General features: G+C 46.1%; 1 protein-coding gene across 1 annotated transcript; it reads right to left on the bottom strand.

Moving 5' to 3' along the window:
• Positions 1–246: 246 nt before the first annotated feature.
• Positions 247–17938, bottom strand: CNRIP1 (cannabinoid receptor interacting protein 1). Its single transcript, XM_060784192.2, has 3 exons — positions 17701–17938; positions 10412–10556; positions 247–1773 (listed from the first exon to the last, which is right to left on the bottom strand). The coding sequence occupies exons 1-3, from the start codon at positions 17877–17879 to the stop codon at positions 1609–1611; spliced, it is 489 nt and encodes a 162-aa protein (XP_060640175.1). The 5' UTR covers positions 17880–17938; the 3' UTR covers positions 247–1608.
• Positions 17939–22546: the final 4608 nt, after the last annotated feature.

The raw sequence follows: 22546 nt of genomic DNA on the forward strand, positions 1-22546 counted from the left end.
GGAATCGTTATAATCAAATTATTATAATTGGAGTGTGTGCATTGACATATTAATGTATATTCCCTTTCTTTAAATTTGAGGGAGATTCATCAGAAAGTTGAAATAATTGTCGAAGGCTTTCATGGCTGGAATCACTTAGTTCTTGTGGGTTTTTTCGGGCTATATGGCCATGTTCTAGAGGCATTTCTCCTGACGTTTCGCCTGCATCTATGGCAAGCATCCTCAGAGGATGCTTGCCATAGATGCAGGCGAAATGTCAGGAGAAATGCCTCTAGAACATGGCCATATAGCCCGAAAAAACCCACAAGAACTGAGTTGAAATAATTGTTTGATGTGACCTTAATCTTGAGTTCAGTCTTGAGGGTCCACAGAGACAGACACCTTTAAAAGGGGGTCCATGGTGAAGAAAAGGTTGAGAACCACGGCAGTAGAGCATGAAAGATGCAACTTTCCACCCATTACATTTTTTAGAGATCCAGAACGTGCTTCTCATTTGCCAGAACTGTAAACAGGTTTACATAAGACAATAGCACCAGAGTTCGGATTCCTGTGCAAGCTTATGGAAAATCACTTTCTTTCTTTCTTTCTTTTTAACCCAGAAAGAATCCCCATGTTTGATCCGAAAGGCTACTGATCACTGTCACAGCGCTAAAGCTGCTAGTAACCACGTTCATTCTGCTTTACGTATACAAATACCACTGGAACAGGTAATCTGAGAACTCAATGGGCTTGATGTGCATATATTATACTTAATTGCTGCATATCCAGATAGCAGCAATTTTCATAAATAACTTACAATAACCACAGATAGTATTGCTTCACCACTCTTACTACACATTTGTCGAAAATTCCACCACTGTCATTGGCTTCAGGAACTGATTTGGGGACTGGGAGACCATCAACAAACCTCACATGACAGGAAAGTCAAAACGGTGTACGACATTCAATAACCCGCTTCCCGTCACGAGACACAAACCGAACTTCAACAGGGCTGTTGCTATTTCTTGCCAGAATTTGCACTGTTACTACATACCATACTATATAGAGATATTAAAAGAAGGATGACAGGAAGTAAGGTTGGTTAAAGCTTATGGCACAATAGGAGCTAAGTCACACTGCACCAAACTCACAAGGTGTGCAGGGATTGATCACCAACAAAAATACAGAAGCTGACGGCACCAGGTCGCAGCTGGATATTAAAAACAAAGATTCGGGGCACGTTGCGAAAAGCAATCCATCTCAAAGAGGACTGCATAGTGGGAGATTTCCAATCCTCAATGGGAAGTGCAGTTTTGGGATCTGGTAGGCTCACTATTTTGAAGGTGCAGCACAGTTCAGCTTTGCAGGGTGGAGTAAATAATTATCAAATTCCAGCAATACCCCAATTTTAATATATATATACATACATACACCCACATAGGATCTTAAGCACATTTACTTGGAAACAAGTCCCCAGCATTTCTTAAGAAACGTTGTCCCAAGTAAGTGTGCTTTGGATTGTAGTTTCATTTGTTCAACAAAAGCATCTGTTCAAGAGTGCCTCTGTTAAGGCTTGAAGACAGGTTCTTTCATCCAGAGATTGTCCCACCACAGCTGTTTCACTTTGCTTCAGAAGAAGGTTTCTTTGTTTATCCACATGAGGCTGCGGGTCTCATTGGGTTTGCATTCGTACTCAATGCAGCCAAAGCTGTTCCCCCATTGGCAATGGTCTCGCTTGTGGTAGTCGTAGAATTTAACTTGCCAGACTGTTTCAAAAGCCCCGATGTCAGTGACCTGCAGATAATAAACTCATATTTTATTTATTTACTTATATACCGCTTTTCTCAGCCCTCAGGCGACTCAAAGCGGTGAACAACATCAGTACAAAACATCACGAGACAAGTATAGGGCAATAAAAACAATTGTAACATAAATCATTAAACATCCATATAACAATCATAAGCGCCTCAACAGTAAAATCAGAATCCAGTCTCATCATCCATTATTCCGTATTCCTATGTTCAATTACACTGTTTAATCAAATGCTTGTTCGAACAGCCAAGTCTTCACTTTCCTCCGAAACGCCAGCAGGGAGGGGGCCAATCTGATATCTGCAGGCAGCGCGTTCCACAGCCGAGGGGCCACCACTGAGAAGGCCCTGTCTCTCATCCCCGCCAAGCGCGCCTGTGATGCAGGCGGGACAGAGAGCAGGGTCTCCCCAGATGATCTTAGTGGCCTAGTTGGTTCATAGGAGGAGATGCGTTCGGAGAGGTAAGTAGGGCCACAACCATTTAAGGCTTTATAGGCTAACGCCAGCACTTTGAATTGTGCCCAGTAGCAAACTGGCAGCCAGTGGAGCTGGCACAACAGAGGAGTAGTATGCTCCCTGAGTGCCGCTCCTGTTAGTAATCTGGCTGCCAAACGCTGGACCATTTGAAGCTTCCGAGCAGTCTTCAAAGGCAACCCCCTGTAGAGAATGTTGCAGTAGTCTATACGGGATGTGACTAGAGCGTGGACTACCATGGCCAAGTCAGATTTCCCAAGGTACAGGCGCGGCTGGCGCACAAGCTTTAACTGTGCGAATGCTCCCCTGGTCACCGCTGAAACCTGGGGTTCCAGGCTCAGCGACGAGTCCAAGATCACACCCAAGCTGCGAACCTGCGTCTTCAGGGGGAGTGCAACCCCATCCAACACAGGCTGTAACCCTATACCCTGTTCAGTATATTTATTTATATACCGCTTTTCTCAGCCCTCAGGCGACTCAAAGCGGTGAACAACATCGATACAAAACATCACGAGACAAGTATAGGGCAATTAAAAACAATTGTAACATAAATCATTAAACATCCATATAACAATCATTAGCGCCTCAACAGTAAAATCAGAATCCAGTCTCATCATCCATTATTCTGTATTCCTATGTTCAATTACACTGTTTAATCAAATGCTTGTTTGAACAGCCAGGTCTTCACTTTCCTCCGAAATGCCAGCAGGGAGGGGGCCAATCTGATATCTGCAGGCAGCGCGTTCCACAGCCGAGGGGCCACCACTGAGAAGGCCCTGTCTCTCGTCTCTGCCAAGTGATGCAGGCGGGACAGAGAGCAGGGCCTCCCCAGATGATCTTAGTGTCCTAGCCAGTTCATAGGAGGAGATGTGTTCGGAGAGCTAAGTAGGGTCAGAACCGTTTAGGGCAGTGGTTCTCAACCTTCTTAATGCCATGACCCCTTAATATAGTTCCTCATGTTGTGGTGACCCCCAACCATAACCCTAACATTATGAATCACCATGTAAATAATGATCTGCAGGGTGTATTTTCATTCACTGGAGAAAATTTGGCACAAATACTCGGTATGCCCAAATTTGAATACTGGTGGGGTTGGTGGGGAAATTGATTCTGTCATTTGGGAGTTGTAGTTGCTGGGATTTATAGTTAACATGTAAACAAAGAGCATTCTGAACACCACCAACAATGGAATTGAACCAAAATTGGCACAGAGAACTCCCATGATCAACAGAAAATACTGGTAGGTTTGGTGGGCATTGACCTTGAGTTTGGGAGTTGTAGTTCTCCTACATCCAGAGAGCACTGTGGGCTCAAACAATGATGGATCTGGTTCACGGATACTCAATATGCCCAAATGTGAACACTGATGGGCTTTGGGAAAAATAGACTTTGACATTTGGGAGTTGTAGATACTGGGATTTATAGTTCACCTACAATCAAGGAGCGTTCTGAACCCCACCAATGATAGAATTGGGCCAAACTTCCCACACAGAACCCCTATGACCAACAGAAAATACTGTGTTTTCTGATGGTCTTTGGTGACCCCTTTGACACCCCTTCGCGACCCCCTCAGGGGTCCTGACCCCCAGGTTGAGAAACACTGGTTTAAGGCTTTATAGGCTAATGCCAGCACTTTGAATTGTGTCCGGTAGCAAACTGGCAGCCTGTGGAGCTGGCGCAACAGAGGAGTCGTATGCTCCTGAGTGCTGCTCCTGTTAGTAATCTGGCTGCCGAACGCTGGACCATTTGAAGCTTCCGAGCAGTCTTCAAAGGCAACCCCATGTAGAGAGAGTTGCAGTAGTCTATATGGGATGTGACCAGAGCGTGGACTACCATGGCCAAGTCAGACTTCCCAAGGTACGGGTGCAGCTGGTGCACAAGTTTTAACTGTGCGAATGCTCCCCTGGTCACTGCTGAAACCTGGGGTTCCAGGCTCAGCGACGAGTCCAGGATCACACCCAAGCTGCGAACCTGCGTCTTCAGGGGGAGTGTAACCCTGTCCAACACAGGCTGTAATCCTATGCCCTGTTCGGTCTTACGACTGACCAGGAGTACCTCTGTCTTGTTGGATTCAATTTGTTGGCCCTCATCTAGACCATTACAGCGGCCAAGCACCGGTTCAGGACCTGAACAGCCTCCTTAGTAGCAGATGGGAAGGAGTGACAGAGTTGGACATCATCCGCGTACAGATGACACCATACCCCGAAACTCCAGATGATCTCCCCCAGCTGCTTCATGTAGATGTTAAACAACATGGGAGACAATATTGATCCCTGTGGAACCCCACAAGACAATGGTTGTGGGACAGAAGAGGTGTCCCCCAGCAACACCTTCTGAGATCGACCCTCTAGGAAGGACTGGAGCCACTGCAGAACAGTGCCTCCAAGGCCCATTCCCGCGAGGCGTCCCAGAAGGATACCATGGTCGACGGTATCGAAGGCCGCTGAGAGGTCCAGCAGAACTAACAGGGACACACTCCCCCTGTCCAGCTCCCGGCGTAGATCATCCACTAAGGCGACCAAGACTGTTTCAGTTCCATGTCCCAGCCTAAAGCCAGACTGTGCCGAATCCAGATAATCCGTGTCTTCCAAGAATACCTGGAGTTGTGAAGCCACCACACATTCCAGGACTTTGCCCATATGAGGTGGAGAGATAGGTGAGTTGCAAGTCTGTCTCAGTGGCAACAAATATAGAGCCCTCATGACAATCCTGTACTCTGATACTCAGCAGCAGACCTTTCCCATATTAAAGAAACTAAGTTATTATGGCAGAAAGCTTTTTTGCTTTCTGTAATGCCAAAGCCACTTGACAACAGGCTCCTTGGCATGGAAAATGGAACAACAGCACCTCCCCATGACCGAAGTTGAGCACAGCCTCCAGATGCCGGAGACGAAAAAGAGGGAAGCCTTCACCTCTGTCTATGTACTCTCTGTCTTTGTTGTTAACTGTATAACAGCATTAAATGTTTTCCATATATGTATTCTATAATCCACTCTGAGTCCCCTTAGGGCAGTGTTTCTCAACCTTCCTAATGCCGTGACCCCTTAATACAGTTCCTCATGTTGTGGTGACCCCCAAACACTTTTTTTCCGTTGCTACTTCATAACTGGAATTTGCCTACTGTTATGAATCATAATGTAAATATCTGATATGCAGGATGTATTTTATACACCGGGCTAAATTGGGCACAAATACCCAATACGCCCAAATTTGAATAGCAGTGGGGTTGTGGGGGGGGGGGGGGGGATTGATTTTGTCATTTGGGAGATGTAGTTGCTGGGATCTATAGTTCACCTACAATCAAAGAGCATTCTGAACTCCACCAACGATGGAATTGAACCAAACTTGGCACACAGAACTCTCATATCCAACAGAAAATATTGGAAGGTTTGATGGATATTGATCTTGAGTTTTGGGAGTTGTAGTTCACCTACATCCAGAGAGTACAGTGGATTCAAACAATGATGAATCTGGACCAAACTTGGCACTAATACTCAATATGCCCAAATGTGAACACTGGTGGAGTTTGGGAAATTAGACCTTGAAATTTGGGAGTTATAGTTTCTGGGATTTATAGTTCACCTACGATCAAAAAGCCCCTTGAATCCCACCAATGATAGAATTGAGCCAAACTTCCCACACAGAACCCCCATGACCAAGAGAAAATACTGTGTTTTCTGATGGTCTTTGGCGACCCTTCTGACACCCCCTTGTGACCTCTCCAGGGGTCCCGACCCCCAGGTTGAGAAACACTGCCTTATGGAGATAAAGCGGAGTGTAAATAAAGATTATTATTATTATTATTATTATTATTATTATTATTATTATTATTTGTTTTATCCAAATGCTGGGCCTATTTCCAAAATAGATTCAGGACCTTGGCTAGTCCCTTTAAAGTTATCACTAACTGTCCTTTCCCTCTAAGTGTTTCTGCTTACGTTATCTTGTGTTAGCATTCAGAGCCTAACAGCTTATCGCATGATAATGTCAAGGCCAGGCAGAATGGTAAAAAAAAAAAAATGTAATAAATACAGTGGAGGAAGGAAGGAAAGGGAATAACAATCACAAATTCAAAATACACTTCCTTCAAAAATACACTGAAATTGTTATTTTAGTCTCATCAGCATAGATTTGAACTGACTTCACATTATCAACTGAAATGCAAAGGCCAAAGTTTATGCTACAGATTGTTGACAGACTTGTCCTAGCCATAATGCCAATTTGTATTTGGAGCCAGAGGTCTCAATAGACACCTGATTTTTTGAAAATCAAAAAGCTGTCGGTCGTGTTAATACTGGCAGCTAACCTTTCTCAAAATTTTCATCTCAATGCCCAGAAGGTGACCTTTGCTCATCTTCATACATCTAAGATTTTCCATGGCAGTGACTATTGTAATATTCCTTTCCAGGATGACTTTTTTGGCTTATTCAGAATCAGAAGCTTCAATGTCTCATCTAAGAATTTAAGTTGCTGTGCTAGCTTTATGTGCGGTTGTATAGTGTCTCCAATGTATATGCAACTTTGCAGAATAACATAAAAGACAGAAGGAGGGGTCTCTACCCCAAAGAAATGGCACAAAAAGGAGGGAAAGGAAGGAAGTGTAACAAGAGAAGAATGCACACTTAATTCCCAGTTCCAACATCTAAGAGCCAAACTAGACTTGAATGAAGACAGACATCTTAGTCATGTATTTTTTTTCCAATTCTAATACAGCAAAGTCTGTGGCTAGGCATCCTTCTAAATGTGGCACAGCTGACTAGGAGTCAGCTGCATTAAGATCACTACTGACCGAAAGGTCCTGAGTTCGAAGCCAGCCCGGGTCGGAGTGAGCTTCCGACCAAATTGTGTAGCTTGTTTATTTATTTATTTAAAACACTTATATTCCGCCTTTCTCACCCCGAAGGGGACTCAGAGCAAAGCACAACATATACATGGCAAACATTCAATGCCTGGTTACAATACATAAACATTAAAAACATTTATCTAAATATTAAAATACACCATTTAAAATTACACAATTTAAAACCGTCCTAGCCATCCGCATCAAATCCAATTGGCCCTGTCATCTTTCCCATTGTCGCTTCATTGCCCTGTCCTGAAAGCTTGGTCCCACAGCCAAGTTTTTACCATCCTTCTAAAGGACAGGAGGGAGGGGCCAACCTGATCTCATAAGGAAGGGAGTTCCATAGCCAGGGAGCAATCACCAAAAAGGCCCTGTCCCTCGTCCCCACCAATCGCGCCTGTGACAATGGCGGGACGGAAAGCAGGGCCTCCCTGGAGGATCTTAATCTCCGCGATGGTACATAGAGGGAGATACGTTTGGACAGGTAATTTGGGCCGGGGCCGTTTAGGGCTTTATAGGCCAAAACCAACACTTTGAATTGTGCCCGGTAGCAAACTGGCAGCCAGTGGAGTTGGCATAAAATGGGAGTTGTATGCTCCCTGTATGCCGCCCCTGGCCGCCTCTCGTTGGACTATTTGAAGCTTCCGAGCAGTCTTCAAAGGCAACCCCACGTAGAGTGCGTTGCAGTAGTCTATTCTAGATGTAACGAGAGCATGTACTACTGTGGCCAAGTCAGCCTTCCCAAGGTACGGACGCAGCTGGCGCACAAGTTTTAATTGTGCGAATGCTCCCCTGGCCACCGCTGCAACTTGGGATTCCAGGCTCAGTGATGAATCCAGGAGAACTCCCAAGTTGCAAACCTGTGCCTTCAAGGGGAGTGTGACTCCATCCAGCACAGGTTGCGACCCTATACCCTGTTCGGCCTTGCGACTGACCAGGAGGACCTCTGTCTTGTATGGATTCAACTTCAATTTGCTCGCCCTCATCCAGACCGTCACAGCAGCCAGGCACCGTTTCAGGACTTGGACAGCCTCCTTAGCATCAGGTGGATTGTTGTCAATCTTTGCAGCCTGAAAGACAGTTGCATCTGTCAAGTAGGAAATTTAGGTACCACTTATGTGGGGAAGCTAATTGAACTAATTTACGATGCCATAAAATCTGCAGCAAGCAAAAGAATGAGGAAGTACTCCATCAGTGTCACAAATGGACGGTGAAACGACAGCTCCCCTAGTGGCCAGAATACCCTCACGAAGCTGCAAAGTTAAATAGCCTCTGTGCGTCTGTCTATATATGTTGTGTGTCTATGGCATGGCATGTTTGCCATTTATTTATTTATTTACAGTATTTATATTCCACCCTTCTCATCCTGCAGGGGACTCAGGGCGGATAACGATAGGTTTTTAATAGGTTTTTAATGCATCGTGGTGTTATTGTTACTGTTTATTGCTTTGTTTATGAGTTTATTTATTGTTTGTATTGCTGTTGTTGCTTTTTTATTGATGTATTTGGGCTCAGCTTCTTGTAAGCCGCATCGAGTTCTTCGGGAGATGGTAGCGGGGTATAAATAAAGGTTTATTATTATTATTATTATTATTATTATTATTATTATTATTATAACAATGTACATATACATGGCAAACATTCAATGCCATAGACACACAACATATATAGACAGACACTCAGAGGCTATTTAACATTTTCATGAGGGTATTCTGGCCACCAGGGGAGCTGTTGCTTCATCTTCCATTTGTGACACTGATGAAGTACTTCCTCATTCTTTGCATGCTTGCTGGAGATATTTATGGGCTCGTAAATTAGTTAAATAAGCCTCCCTACAGAAGTGGTACCTAAATTTCTGACTTGACAGATGCAACTGTCTTTCAGGCTGCAAAGATTGACAACAAGCTACACAATTTGGTCGGAAGCTCATTCCAACCTGGGCTGGCTTCAAACTCATGACCTTTCAGTCAGTAGTGATCTTAATGCAGCTGATTCCTAGCCAGTTGCGCCACAGTCCCGGTGCCATGTATATGTACATTGTAATCCGCCCTGAGTCCCCTACGGGGTGAGAAGGGCAGAATATAAATATTGTAAATAAATAGGCTGTTTTTGTAGTCCTTAACCCTTCCTGCTGTCTGTCCCTCTTTGATAAATTTGGGAAAGGGTGAATTGCCCCCTTTGAGGTCCTCCAGGAGAAACAATCCATCTTTCAAGTAAGTTGCCGGGCTTTAGCACAGTAGGTTAAACCACCAGCAGTAGTCAATCTTGTCAGTCGAAAGACTGCCAATTCAAAGCCAGATACAAATTGTTATTATATATACCTCTCAATTCAGAGACAGAATTCTGGGGTGAGAAAGAAAACATTTGGCTGCTCTTTGAAATGAAGATATAGACGTATTTAAAAAACATAACCCTAGGTCTTGAACATTTGAAAGAACAGGAATGGACCACGTGTACTGTTTGGTTTTATTACCAACTAGCCATCCCCTGCCATGTGTTGCTGTGGCCCAGTATGTGTATATCCATATATGTGTGTATATAGGTGTGTATATGTGTATATATGTGGTGTTGCGCATGCATTGTATTTTTTTGTTTTTTGGCTTTTTAAGTCTCTTCTGCTGAGTTTTTCAGTGTTTTTATAAGTGATGGTCACTCGTTGGCCTGATAGGTGTATTGTGTCCAAATGTGGTGTCAATTCGTCCAGTGGCTTTTGAGATATGTTAATCCCACAAACAAACATTATATTTTTATTTATATAGATGTAAACTTCACTCTTTCTGGGTTTTTTTTTTCATGTCAGGAGCAACTTGAGAAACTGCAAGACGCTTCTGGTGTGAGAAAATGTCTGCAAGGATGCTGCCCAGGGGAAACCCAGAAGTTTTTTTAAATTAACTTTATTTTTTAATAATTATTTGACACAAATAATCTCATATATAATCAGAAAATATACATTCAAAAATAATGAAATGTGTCTAGATCTGTATGCAGATGGCAACTTGTACAAAATAAGTATAACATACTTTACCATTCACTCGAGTCTAAGACATTTTCGAAGGAAATACCCAGATGTTTTGATGTTTTACCATTCTTGTGGGAGGCTTCTCTCATGTCTCTCCATGGGGAGCCGGAGCTGACAGAGGGAGCTCGTCCACGGTCTCCCAGAATTCAAACCTGTGACCTGTTCGTCTTCAGTCCTGCTGGCAGAAGGGGCTCCTATTCCTTCTGGTTATTTGCTTCATACCAGGACATGTCAAGACATGTCAAGAACTCATGCTCTCTCTCACACCACCAGAAATATACATTACCTGGATGTTGACTTGTATTGGCTGCCTCTCTCCACTTTTGGTGTGAGTCACGCCTTCTGTGTCATAGATGCCAGTGTAAGTAACAAGCTGGGCTTCTTTTGACGTCTGTTCCAGGGGGATAGTTACTCCTCCTATACCCATGGTCCTGTAAGGAGAATTAGTTTCCTCAATATCTAGTAGCAGGCCTGTAGCCGGCGGGGGTTGGGGTGGGTTAGGGGTTCAAACCCCCCCCCCCCGCCATTTTTTCAGGTTTCTTAAAAAACGGTTTACTCATGAATTTTCACTGGTTAACCAAATCCCCATGCTAAGTCTATGAGACACCAAAAATTAAGAGTCCCTCCAGAACTGCAAGCACTATCTCAAGCAAATATTGACAATTTATTCACACTGTCATTACTTGCAGCAACAGCCAATAGTGAAGCAACCAAGTTTTTTGGGATGTGTGTGTTGAATGCTCTCATTAAGGAGGCCAGACTTGGTGGAGATGGTTGACAGGGGTGGAGCTGCAGGCTATGGAAGGCTGCTCTGCCCCCTGCTGTGCTCTTTGCTTCAGCGTGAGCTAGGAGGTAGGTTTCAACCACCACCCCACCACCCCGCGAAATTTTCAAACCCCCACCCCCGAAATTTTCAACCCCTCCCGATTTTTTTTTCTGGCTACGGCCCTGTCTAGTAGGCATGGTTAGGTCCAGTTGGAAATCTCATAAATTGGATTAAATTTGGATTAAATTCCTTTTTGAAGCATTTCGAAGCGATTTCTGAACCCGGAAGTATCCTTTCCCTTTCGAAGCCACCGTCGCCATCTTTGTTCCGACTCAGGAAGTGAGTCGGAAATGACTCAGTGTCTGGAGGCAAGCAGCAGCTTGCATGCTAGGATGCCTGCCTCTATCCAATGAGGGGGGAAGATGTGGGGAGTGGGGCGGGGTTTCAGCATGGCAGCCATTGCACTTTATAAAGGGCTGCACATGCCTCATTGAGAGCTAGGGACGTGAATGGGAAGGGATCTTGGGTGAGAAAGGTGCCACCGCTTGGGAAGGGAACAACAGGGTTAGGGAAGGGAATAAAAGTTTTCTGGAAGGGAACAACAGGGGAGAATGGCTGGTAGCAGGCCTGTTGCCTGTGAGGCTTGAAGTCTTCCCATTTGTGTGTGCTCTTGTTACATCCCGAATAGATTACTGCAACACACTCTACGTGGGGTTGCCTTTGAAGACTGTTCGGAAACTTCAATTAGTCCAGCGGGCGGCAGCCAGATTACTCACCAGAGCGTCATACAGCGAGCATACCACCCCTCTGTTATGTCAGCTCCACTGGCTGCTGATCCAGTTCCGAGCATAATTCAAAGTGCTGGTTTTGACCTACAAAACCCTATATGGTTCTAGCCCAGCGTATCTGTCCGAACGCATCTCCTTCTACGTCCCGCCTCGGAGCTTAAGATCTTCTGGGGAGGCCCTGCTCTCAGCCCCACCTCTATCACAAGAGAGACTGGTGGGGACGAGGAGCAGGGCCTTCTCGGTGGTGGCCCCTCACCTGTGGAATTCACTCCCCAGGGAAATTAGGTCATCGACACCCTCCTCTCTTTTAGAAGGAAATTAAAAACATGGATATGGGACCAGGCCTTTGGGTAATCTGGCAGATAGACAAAGGACAAGCGACGACTAGAATTGATGGATTTGGCAATGTGGAATGAATTTACGGACTCTGAGCTGGCAAATGTTGACCACTAGATTGGTTTTATTGATTATGATGTATAATTGATTGTTTAATTGTTTTAATTACTGTTTATATATGTTTATTTTTATCTTATTGTTGTGTTGGCATTGAATTGTGCCTTTTGTAAGCCGCCCTGAGTCCCCCCTTGAGGGTTGAGAAGGGCGGGCTAGAAGTGCGAGAAATAAATAAATAAATAAATAAATAAGAAGGGCAGGGCAGCACATAAGGGCAGCTGGGACAAGTGTTCTCTTGCCTGCCACCGCCAATTTCCCTTTTAGAAGCAGTGAATTAAACTTTCAAGACACCTGAACCCCCTTTGGGTTACACTTTGGATTTTGGGATACCAGAAAGTCCCTTTTCGTGTATCGCCATTGATGATGCAATTCAGAAAATTCGGAAAAATTTGGAAATCAATTCCGAACCAAATTGTCAGCACCCCCTATATCCGAAACGAGTTTTGAACCATTTTTTCCCTTGATCAAACAAGCCTAATATCTAGCTGTTCTTTCCCATCCTAGCTTACTAATAATGGTAGTATAAACTCACAAGCAACCCCCTTCCCAGTGATGCTGAGCCACCCCCTTAGCCATCTGTCATTGTAAATGCAATGGAGAGGGAGGGAGGATATCCTGCTGCCTCCCTGGTTAGGGGGATACACACATAGCAGCACGACGCACGCACAGACTGGCAGAAGTCCTTTACATCAAAGAGAAAGATGTGTGCTACTATCCTCCTCCCTGCACACAGATATAGACAGGATGTATTCAAAACGCCATCTGTCTGCACAGAATATCCGGCTCTTATCCAAAATGATTCCATCCTCACCAAAAGGCGTATTTCTTCCATTGTAAGAGTTCCTGATTGTACGACACACCCTAAAGTCAGTACTGCCACCATCAACAAAAAGACATAAGATAGACCTGCAATTATAAGACACACCCCATTTATAGAGATGTGTAAGTAGGAAACAAGTGTGCCTTCAAATGGACAAAATACAGTACATCAAACTCCTTCCCCCACTTAATCTGGCATGGCAATGGGAGGAAAAATAAGAGAAGTGGCTCTAAAGGGAAGTAACAAATTGCAATGTGAGGGATTTATTCCACAGAAGCCTTCCCTTTGTCCGGATCAGAAGAGACAGATGGAGGCCACTTATGTTTGCCCAGAAATTGTGTGTGTGTCCAAGTGTGCATACTTACGCTGGGAACATTGAGATAACTGCCTTACAGGCACTCAGACACCCAGCTTACCTACATAGAATCAAAGAGTTGGAAGAGACCTCATGGGCCATCCAGTCCAACCCCCTGCCAAGAAGCAGGAATATTGCATTCAAATCACTCCTGACAGATGGCCATCCAGCCTCTGTTTAAAAGCTTCCAAAGAAGGAGCCTCCACCACACTACGGGGCAGAGAGTTCCACTGCTGAACGGCTCTCACAGTCAGGAAGTTCTTCCTCATGTTCAGATGGAATCTCCTTTCTTGTAGTTTGAATCCATTGTTTCGCGTCCTAGTCTCCAGGGAAGCAGAAAACAAGCTTGCTCCCTCCTCCCTGTGGCTTCCTCTCACATATTTATACATGGCTATCATATCTCCTCTCAGCCTTCTCTTCTTCAGGCTAAACATGCCCAGCTCCTTAAGCCGCTCCTCATAGGGCTTGTTCTCCAGACCCTTGATCATTTTAGTCGCCCTCCTCTGGACACCTTCCAGCTTGTCAATATCTCTCTTGAATTGTGGTGCCCAGAATTGGACACAATATTTCAGGTGTGGTCTAACCAAGGCAGAATAGAGGGGTAGCATTACTTCCCTAGATCTAGACACTATGCTCCTATTGATGCAGGCCAAAATCCCATTGGCCTTTTTTGCCGCCACATCACATTGTTGGCTCATGTTTAACTTGTTGTCCACGAGGACTCTTGAGCCAGGCATTGTCCCCCATTATGTATCTTTGCATTTCGTTTTTCCTGCCAAAGTGGAGTATCTTGCATTTGTCACTTCATTTTGCTAGTTTTGGCCCATCTCTCCAATCTGTCAAGATTGTTTTGAATCCTGCTTCTGTCTTCTGGAGTATTGGCTATCCCTCCCAATTTGGTGTCGTCTGCAAACTTGCTGATCATGCTTTCTAGCCATTTAGAGATAGTGGGGTTTGAAACCTGGATTTAGGCATGCTAAGAAGGTGCTCCACCACTCGGCTACAGTTCTTGTGTTTCCAAAAGAGCAGTACTTTGTGATCAGTAACAAATTGGGTCTAAAAATATTGGTTACCAGGAGACAAAGAGAGCCCACCCTCAATAATTATTTAACTAATTGTTCTTATTAAAATAGTAATACAATGTAAAATTTAGTTGCATACAGTCATAATATCAGGACTATTATATTTTCAAGTTACTTAAAGGTCAATCACATTTTACTACTACTCTTTTCCACCTAACTCCAAGGAAGCCCCTCGAGTGCTAGACGAGTGCCTGACCGCTGTGGCTGTCTGGATGAGGACGAACAAGCTGAAGATTAATCCCGACAAGACAGAGGCCCTCCTGGTCGATCGTAAACCAGACCGGGGTATAGGATGGCAACCTGTGCTGGACAGGGTTGCACTCCCCCTGAAGTCACAGGTCCGCAGTCCTCCTGGATTCTTCACTTATGTTTGAGGCTCAGGTGTCGATGGTGGCCGGGAGGGCCTTTGCACAATTATGACTCGTGCGCCAACTGCGACTGTACCTCAGGAAGGTGGATCTGGCCAAAGTGGTCCACGCCTTAGTCACCTCTAGACTGGATTACTGCAATGCACTCTATGAGGGGTTGCCCTTGAGAACGGCCCGGAAATTTCAGATGATCCAACGGGCGGCAGCCAGGTTGTTAACTGGGGCTCCTTACAGAGAGTGGTCATCCCTCCTGTTCAAGGAGCTCCACTGGCTGCCATTCATCTACCAGACCCAATTCAAGGTGCAGGTTTTTACCTACAAAGCCCTGAATGGTTTGGGACCCGCCTACCTGCGTGACCGGATCTCTGTATACGAACCCACACGATCCCTTCGATCATTGGGAGAGGCCCTGCTCTCGATCCCACCAGCTTCGCAGGCGCGATTGGTGGGGACGAGAGAGAGGGCCTTTTCGGTCGTGGCCCCTCAACTCTGGAACTTACTCCCTAAAGACATCAGACAGGCCCCAACTCTTTAGGAGAAGCTTGAAGATGTGGCTGTTCCAGTGTGCCTTCCCAGAATAATGATCCCATAGCACTTTGTCCTCCAAAGCACTTTACATTTGTCCTCCAAAGCACTTTACATTTCTTTAGGTCTGCTCATATGCCCTTCCACAAACACTGGTATCACCTTTCATCCATGTCCCAGCATTATTTCCAATTTTAACTCTACATTTGGCCTTCCCGCTGTTTTTAATTGTGTGTTGTCTTATTGATAATATTGTGTATTTTATTGTCTATGTTTTTTAATTGCTTGTATTGTTATTATTGCTTGTATTGTTGTGTTCGGGCTCGGCCTCATGTAAGCCGCACTGTGTCCCTTGGGGAGATGGTAGTGGGGTACAAATAAAGTGTTGTTGTTGTTGTTGTTGTTGTTATTATTATTATTATTATTATTATTATTATTATTATTATTAACATATAATGTAATATAGGGGTGTCATTGAGGGCCACATCAGCCTTATGGCTACCTTCAAAGGGCCCTTGAATTTGTGAATGGAGGATCCATCAATACAGAGGACCAACTATATTTTTTTCACATAGTGCTCTGTGCTCTTTAGTTTTTACCCAGTATGGTCCCCAGATGTTATGAAATGAGCAGACTGGGAACAATAGGAATTGCAACTCAGCAGCACAGGTGGCTCTGAGGTTGGGGAATCATAGAATCGTAGAATTGGAAGAGACCACATGGACCATCTAGTCCAACCCCATTCTGCCTTGCAGGAAAACACAATCAAAGTACCCCTGACAGATGGCCATTCAGCCTCTGTTTAAAAGCCTCCAAGGAATGAGCTTCCACCACACTCCAAGGCAGAGAGTTCCACTGCTGAATAGCTGATTATTATTATTATTATTATTATTATTATTATTATTATTATTATGGGAGATGAAGTCTAAAACAGCTGGAGGGCAAAAGTTTGCCCATGGCTGCAGTCTAACCAGATGGGCATTGCCTTTGACTGTGAGAGCTGTTAAGCGGTGGAACTCCCTGCCCCGGATTGTGGTGGAGACTCCTTATTTGGAGGCTTTTAAACAGAGGCTGGATGGTCATCTGCCGGGGGTGATTTGAATGCAATATTCCTGCTTCTTGGCAGGCGGTTGGACTGGATGGCTCATGAAATCTCTTCCAACTCTAGGATTCTATGTGAGAGCCGTTCAGCTGTGGAACTCCCTGCCCCGGAGTGTGGTGGAGGCTCCTTCTTTGGAAGCTTTTAAACAGAGGCTCGATGGCCATCTGTCAGGGGTGCTTTGAATGTGATTTTCCTGCTTCTTGGCAGGGGGTTGGACTGGATGGCCCAGGAGGTCTCTTCCAACTCTAGAATTCTATGGGCCCTCCAGGTGTTTTGGACTTCAACTCCCACAATTCCTAACAGCCTAGGGGAGTTGAAGTCTAAAACACCTGGAGGGCCCAAGGTTGCCCATAGAATCCTAGAGTTGGAAGAGACCTCATGGGCCATCCAGTCCAACCCCCTGCCAAGAAGCAGGAAAATCACATTCAATGCACCTCCGACAGATGGCCATCCAGCCTCTGTTTAAAAGCCTCCAAAGAAGGAGCCTCTACCACACTCTGGGGCAGAGAGTTCCACTGCTGAACAGCTCTCACATAGAATCCTAGAGTTGGAAGAGACCTCATACGCCATCCAGTCCAACCCCCTGCCAAGAAGCAGGAAAATCACATTCAATGCACCCCTGACAGATGGCCATCCAGCCTCTGTTTAAAAGCCTCCAAAGAAGGAGCCTCTACCACACTCTGGGGCAGAGAGTTCCACTGCTGAACAGCTCTCACATAGAATCCTAGAGTTGGAAGAGACCTCATGGGCCATCCAGTCCAAACCCCTGCCAAGAAGCAGGAAAATCACATTCAATGCACCCCTGACAGATGGCCATCCAGCCTCTGTTTAAAAGCCCCCAAAGTCTGCCCATGGCTGCAGTCTAATCAGATGGGCATTGCCTTTTCCCAGGGGTGGTTGTGCTTCTCCACCTAGACTTGGCCTTTGTTGAGAAGCCTTTCCTAAAAGCCTGCCAGATTTGGAGCTGGGGGTGAGACAGCAGAGCAGGAATGCGGGGAGCACCAGCCCAGGAAAGGGGTCCCTTTGATGTCAGAATGTGGGGAGAGCCAGGGAAGGGGCGCATGCGCACTAGTGGGAAGCCCCTCTCCCGTGCCAGGAAGGATGAGCGCCAGGGAGGGACAGTTATATAAGCAGGAGCCGCGGCTGCAGCGCCTAATCCCAAGGCTAGGCTCTCTCTCTCTCTTTCCCTCTTCCTCTGCAATCCAAGGAAAGGGCTCAAAGGACCACTGCGGCATCCCAATGGGAGGCTGTGATCCAAAGGCATGAGAGGGAGGGAGAGGGGGATTGGGGAGAGCCTCCCCCACCCCCAGACTTACGTGGCCTGGACGGTGCCGGGCTTGATGGCCACCTCGACCTTGTACTTGGCGCCCGTCAGCAGCTTGATGGTCCGGTTCTGCCCGAAGCGCTGTCCGTCCACCTTGAAGTAGACGGGCCCGTCGTTGGGCTGGATCTTGAGGGCCACCTTGATGCGGACCACGGTGGGCACCTCGGCCATGGCGATGCCCTCGCCCGGGAGGAGGAGGAGGAGGCAGGGAAGGAGGGAGGAGGAGGAGGAGGAGGAAGGAAGGGAGGAGGATGCAGGAGGAGCAGCAGCGCAGGGAGGAGGAGGAGGAGGAAGAGGTGGTGGTGGTGGAGCAGGAGGAGGGAGCTTTCCCTTTCCCTCCCTTTCCCTCCCTCTTTCAGACTCCCGCTGGCTAAGCCTCGTTTCTGATCCGGAGGGAAGGGAGAGGAACTGGAGGCATTGGGCCCATCCACAGCTAATCCAGCCACCCTGATGACGGCAGACAGGAGGAGGAGGAGGAGAAGGAAGAAGGGCGGGCCTCGCTATCTCCACTCCAGCCCTAACATTTGCTCCCAGCAGCAAGCAGGTATCTCTGAGATGGTAGAACAGAAGCTCTCCCACAGCAAGCTGGCTTCAGGAAAGGCAAAAGCTGCACATTGCAAGTGCTGAACCTGACTCAGCACATAGAAGATGGCTTTGAAAGGCAGCAGATCACAGGAGCTGTCTTCATAGACCTGTCAGCGGCTTATGATATCGTAAACCACCGCCTCCTCCTGAGAAAAATGTATAATATCACAAAGGACTACCGTCTCACCCACCTCATAGGAAACCTGCTACAAAACAGGAGCTTTTTTGTTGAGTTCCAGGGCCAGAGAAGCAAATGGTGGAAACAGAAGAACGGCCTGCCTCAGGGGAGCGTGCTTGCTCCATCCATGTTCAACATCTACACAAATGACCAGCCACTGCCAGAAAGGACAGAGAGTTTCATCTATGCTGATGATCGTGCCATTACTGCTCAAGCAGGGAGCTTTGAGATGCTCTCCGAAGCTCTAGGTGCTCTTACTGCCTACTACAGAGAAAACCAGCTGATCCCCAACCCATCCAAAACACAGACATGTGCCTTTCATCTCAAGAACAGACAGGCACCCTGAGCTCTGAGGATTACCTGGGAAGGAATCCCACTGGAGCATTGCAGCGCACCCAAATACCTGGGAGTCACTCTGGACCGTGCTCTTACCTACAAGAAGCACTGCCTGAACATCAAGCAAAAAGTGGTGTGCTAGAAACAATATCATACGAAAGCTGACTGGCACAACCTGGGGATCACAACCAGATACAGTGAAGACATCTGCCCTTGCGCTGTGCTACTCTGCTGCTGAGTACGCATGCCCAGTGTGGAACACATCTCACCACACTAAAACAGTGGATGTGGCTCTGAATGAGACATGTCACCAGGCCCGTAGCCAGGTATTGGGGTAACAATACAAAAGGTTTGCTAGGCTAGAACCTCTTTCACTCAGACTCATCCCCCCCAAAAACTCACCCCCCCCCCGAAACCCTCCCTGAAAATTTTTAGCCCCCCCCCCCCCCAAAACGAAATCCTGGCTACGGGCCTGGGGGGGGGGGGTGAGATTTTTTTCAGTGGGGGCGGGGGGGGGGTGAGTTTCGGGGTGGGGGCTGAGTCTGAGTGAAAGAGAGTCTACCCTAGCAAACCTTTTGTATCATTACCCCAATACCCCCATAAATATGGGATATATTGAGTATGGTGATCAGATCATGATATGAATAAACATAACAGTTTAAATAATGCACCAGTAAGGCCTTTTCACAGACCACCATGAGAATTTCGGGGGGGGGGGGGGTTGAAGCCCCTCAAAGCCACCCCCCTGGCTACATGCCTGCATGCCGCATTATCATGGGGTGTCTGCGCCCTACACCACTGGAGAAATTACACTGCTTAGCCGGTATTGCACCACCTGACATCCACAAGGAAGTAGCAGCCAATAGTGAAAGGACCAAGGCAGTGACATCTCCAGCTCATCCCTTGTTTTGGGTATCAGCCAGCACGTCAACGACTTAAAATTAGAAATAGTTTTCTGAGATCTACAAAGACACTCGCTGGAACACCTCAGCAAGCGAGAGTCCAAAGTGGCAGGCTCAAACCCAGAGCCTCAACCAATGGCTGATACCAAATGAGAGACTCCCCCCTGGGCACACAGAAGACTGGGCGACTTGGAAGGCGCTGAACAGACTGCGCTCTGGCACCACGAGATGCAGAGCCAACCTTCAGAAATGGGGCTACAAAGTGGAATCCACGACATGCGAATGTGGAGAGGAGCAAACCACTGGCCACCTGCTGCAATGCAACCTGAGCCCTGCCACATGCACAAGGGAGAACCTCCTTGCGGCAACACCAGAAGCACTCCAAGTGGCCAGATACTGGTCAAAGGCAGGCCTGTAGCGAGGGGGGATTTTAGGGGTTCAAACCTCCTCCGAAATGTTTCAGATTTTAAAAAAACCTGGTGTACTTATGAATTTTAACTGGTTAACCAAACCCCCATGCTAAGTCTATGAGATGCAAAAAATTAAGAGTCCGTCCAGAACTGCAAGCACTATCTCAAGCAAATATTGACTATTATTATTATTATTATTATTATTATTATTATTATTATTTATTGTATTTGTAAACCGCCTTTCTTAGCCTATTGGCAACAAAATAGTATACATAGTATCATAATACAATTTAAAAACATTAAAATTACATAAATCACAATGGCAATAAAAACATCATTGGCGTCTCCTTATTGTCAAGCATTGTCCAATTCCATCGTCAGTTATCTGTTCCTATATCAGTTATCTGTATCCGTTACTCTGTGTTTGTGAACGCTTGCTCAAACAGCCATGTTTTTTATTTTTTTATTTTTTTATTTTTTTATTTATATACTTATATACCGCCGTTTCTCAGCCTAGCCGGCGACTCAACGCGGTTTACAGCATAAAATAACAGTTAACAATATACAATTAAAAGCATAAAAACATAAAAATACAGTTTATACATCAATACCAATCCAATTCAGCTCTTAACTAAAACGTGATCCTATTCGTCGTCATATTGCCAGTCCTTTAGTCAATTACCATTCTTGCATTGAGTTATCCAAATGCCTGCTTGAACATCCAGGTCTTCAATGTTCTTCGGAATGCCATCAATGAAGGGGCTGATCTTACCTCCAAGGGCAGGGTGTTCCATAGCCGCGGGGCCACCACAGAAAAGGCCCTGTCTCTCGTACCCGCCAACCGCACCTGTGAAGCAGGCGGGATGGAGAGCAGGGCCTCCCCCGAAGATCTAAGGGTCCTGGCGGGCTGATAGGCCGAGATACGTTCGGAAAACCTTTCTGAAGGTTTTGAGTTGCTTCCGAAACATTAAGAGGGAGGGAGCAGATCTAATCTCTCTGGGGAGGGTGTTCCATAGCCAGGGAGCCACCGCTGAAAAGGCCCTGTCTTTAGTCCTCATCAAACGTACCTGTGACGAAGGCGGGACCGAGAGCAGAGCCTCTCCAGACGATCTCAAGGTCCTAGATGGTTCATAAGGGAAGATACGTTCGTACAGGTAAGTTGGGCCAGAACCGTTTAGGGCTTTATAGGCTAGAACCAGCACTTTAAATTTATTCACACTGTCATTACTTGCAGCAATAGCCGATGTAGTGAAGCAACCAAGTAGGGAGGGGCGTTGAATGCTCTCATTGAGGAGGCCAGACTTGGTGGAGGTGGTTGACAGGGGTGGACCTGCAGGCTATTGAAGGCTGCTCTGCTCCCTGCTGTGCTCTTTGCTTCAGCGTGAGCTAGGAGGCAGGTTTCAACCCCCCCCCCCCGCGAAATTTTCAAACTCCCCCCCCCCCAAAAAATTTCAACCCCTCCCGAATTTTTTTTCTGGCTACGGCCCTGGTCAAAGGACATTTAATCAACTAATTTTGCATTTTGTCTGTTTGCTTGCTTTGTTCTGTAAGAAATGTAATATAATTGACTGGTTGCCCTGACACAACAAATAAAATAAATAAATAAACCTGGCCCTCTGTTTAAAAAGTTCAGCAAAGGACAAGAGGGATCCTCTCACTTCTGCAGGAGTCTACCGTATACCATGCAGCTGTGGACGAGTCTACATGGGGCCCACCAAACACAGCATTGCCCAAACACGAATCAAGGAACAGGAAAGGCACTGCAGACTACTTCAACCAGAGAAGTCAGCCATAGCAGAGCACCTGATGAACCAACTTGGACACAGCATATTATTTGAGAACACAGAAATGCTGGACCACACCAACAACCACCATGTCAGACTACACAGAGAAGCCATTGAAATCCACAAGCATGTGGACAATTTCAACAGAAAGGAGGAAACCATGAAAATGAACAAAATCTGGCTACCAGTATTAAAAAAAACTCTAAAATTACAACAGCAAAACAACCAGGGGCAGCTCAACCCATTACGCAAAGTAAGCATTTGCAGTATAGTTGATTTTGCCCAGGGGCACTCTTGAGGCGCTCTTGGGGGGAAATAAACCTTGACATATGCGAGTTGTAGTTACTGGGATGTATAGTTCACCTTCACTCAAAGCGCATTATGAACTCCACCAATGATGGAATTGAACCAAATATGGCACACAGAACTCCCACGACGAACAGAAAATATATATCAGTGATTGGTTTGGGGGGGGGGGGGGCAAAATACTGTTTGCTTACAGTTGAAAATTACCTAGGGCTGCCTCTGACTGTGAGTCTCCTGAAATCAACCCCCTGAATTTAGGCTTAGCTTTCCATTGACACCCAAGAAAACCATTTGTGAAAAAAGTAACAATTCTATATGGAGAGACAGAGGCATAAAG

This window comes from Anolis sagrei, chromosome 1 (assembly GCF_037176765.1).
Source record: "Anolis sagrei isolate rAnoSag1 chromosome 1, rAnoSag1.mat, whole genome shotgun sequence".
Classification (NCBI taxonomy): domain Eukaryota; kingdom Metazoa; phylum Chordata; class Lepidosauria; order Squamata; family Dactyloidae; genus Anolis; species Anolis sagrei.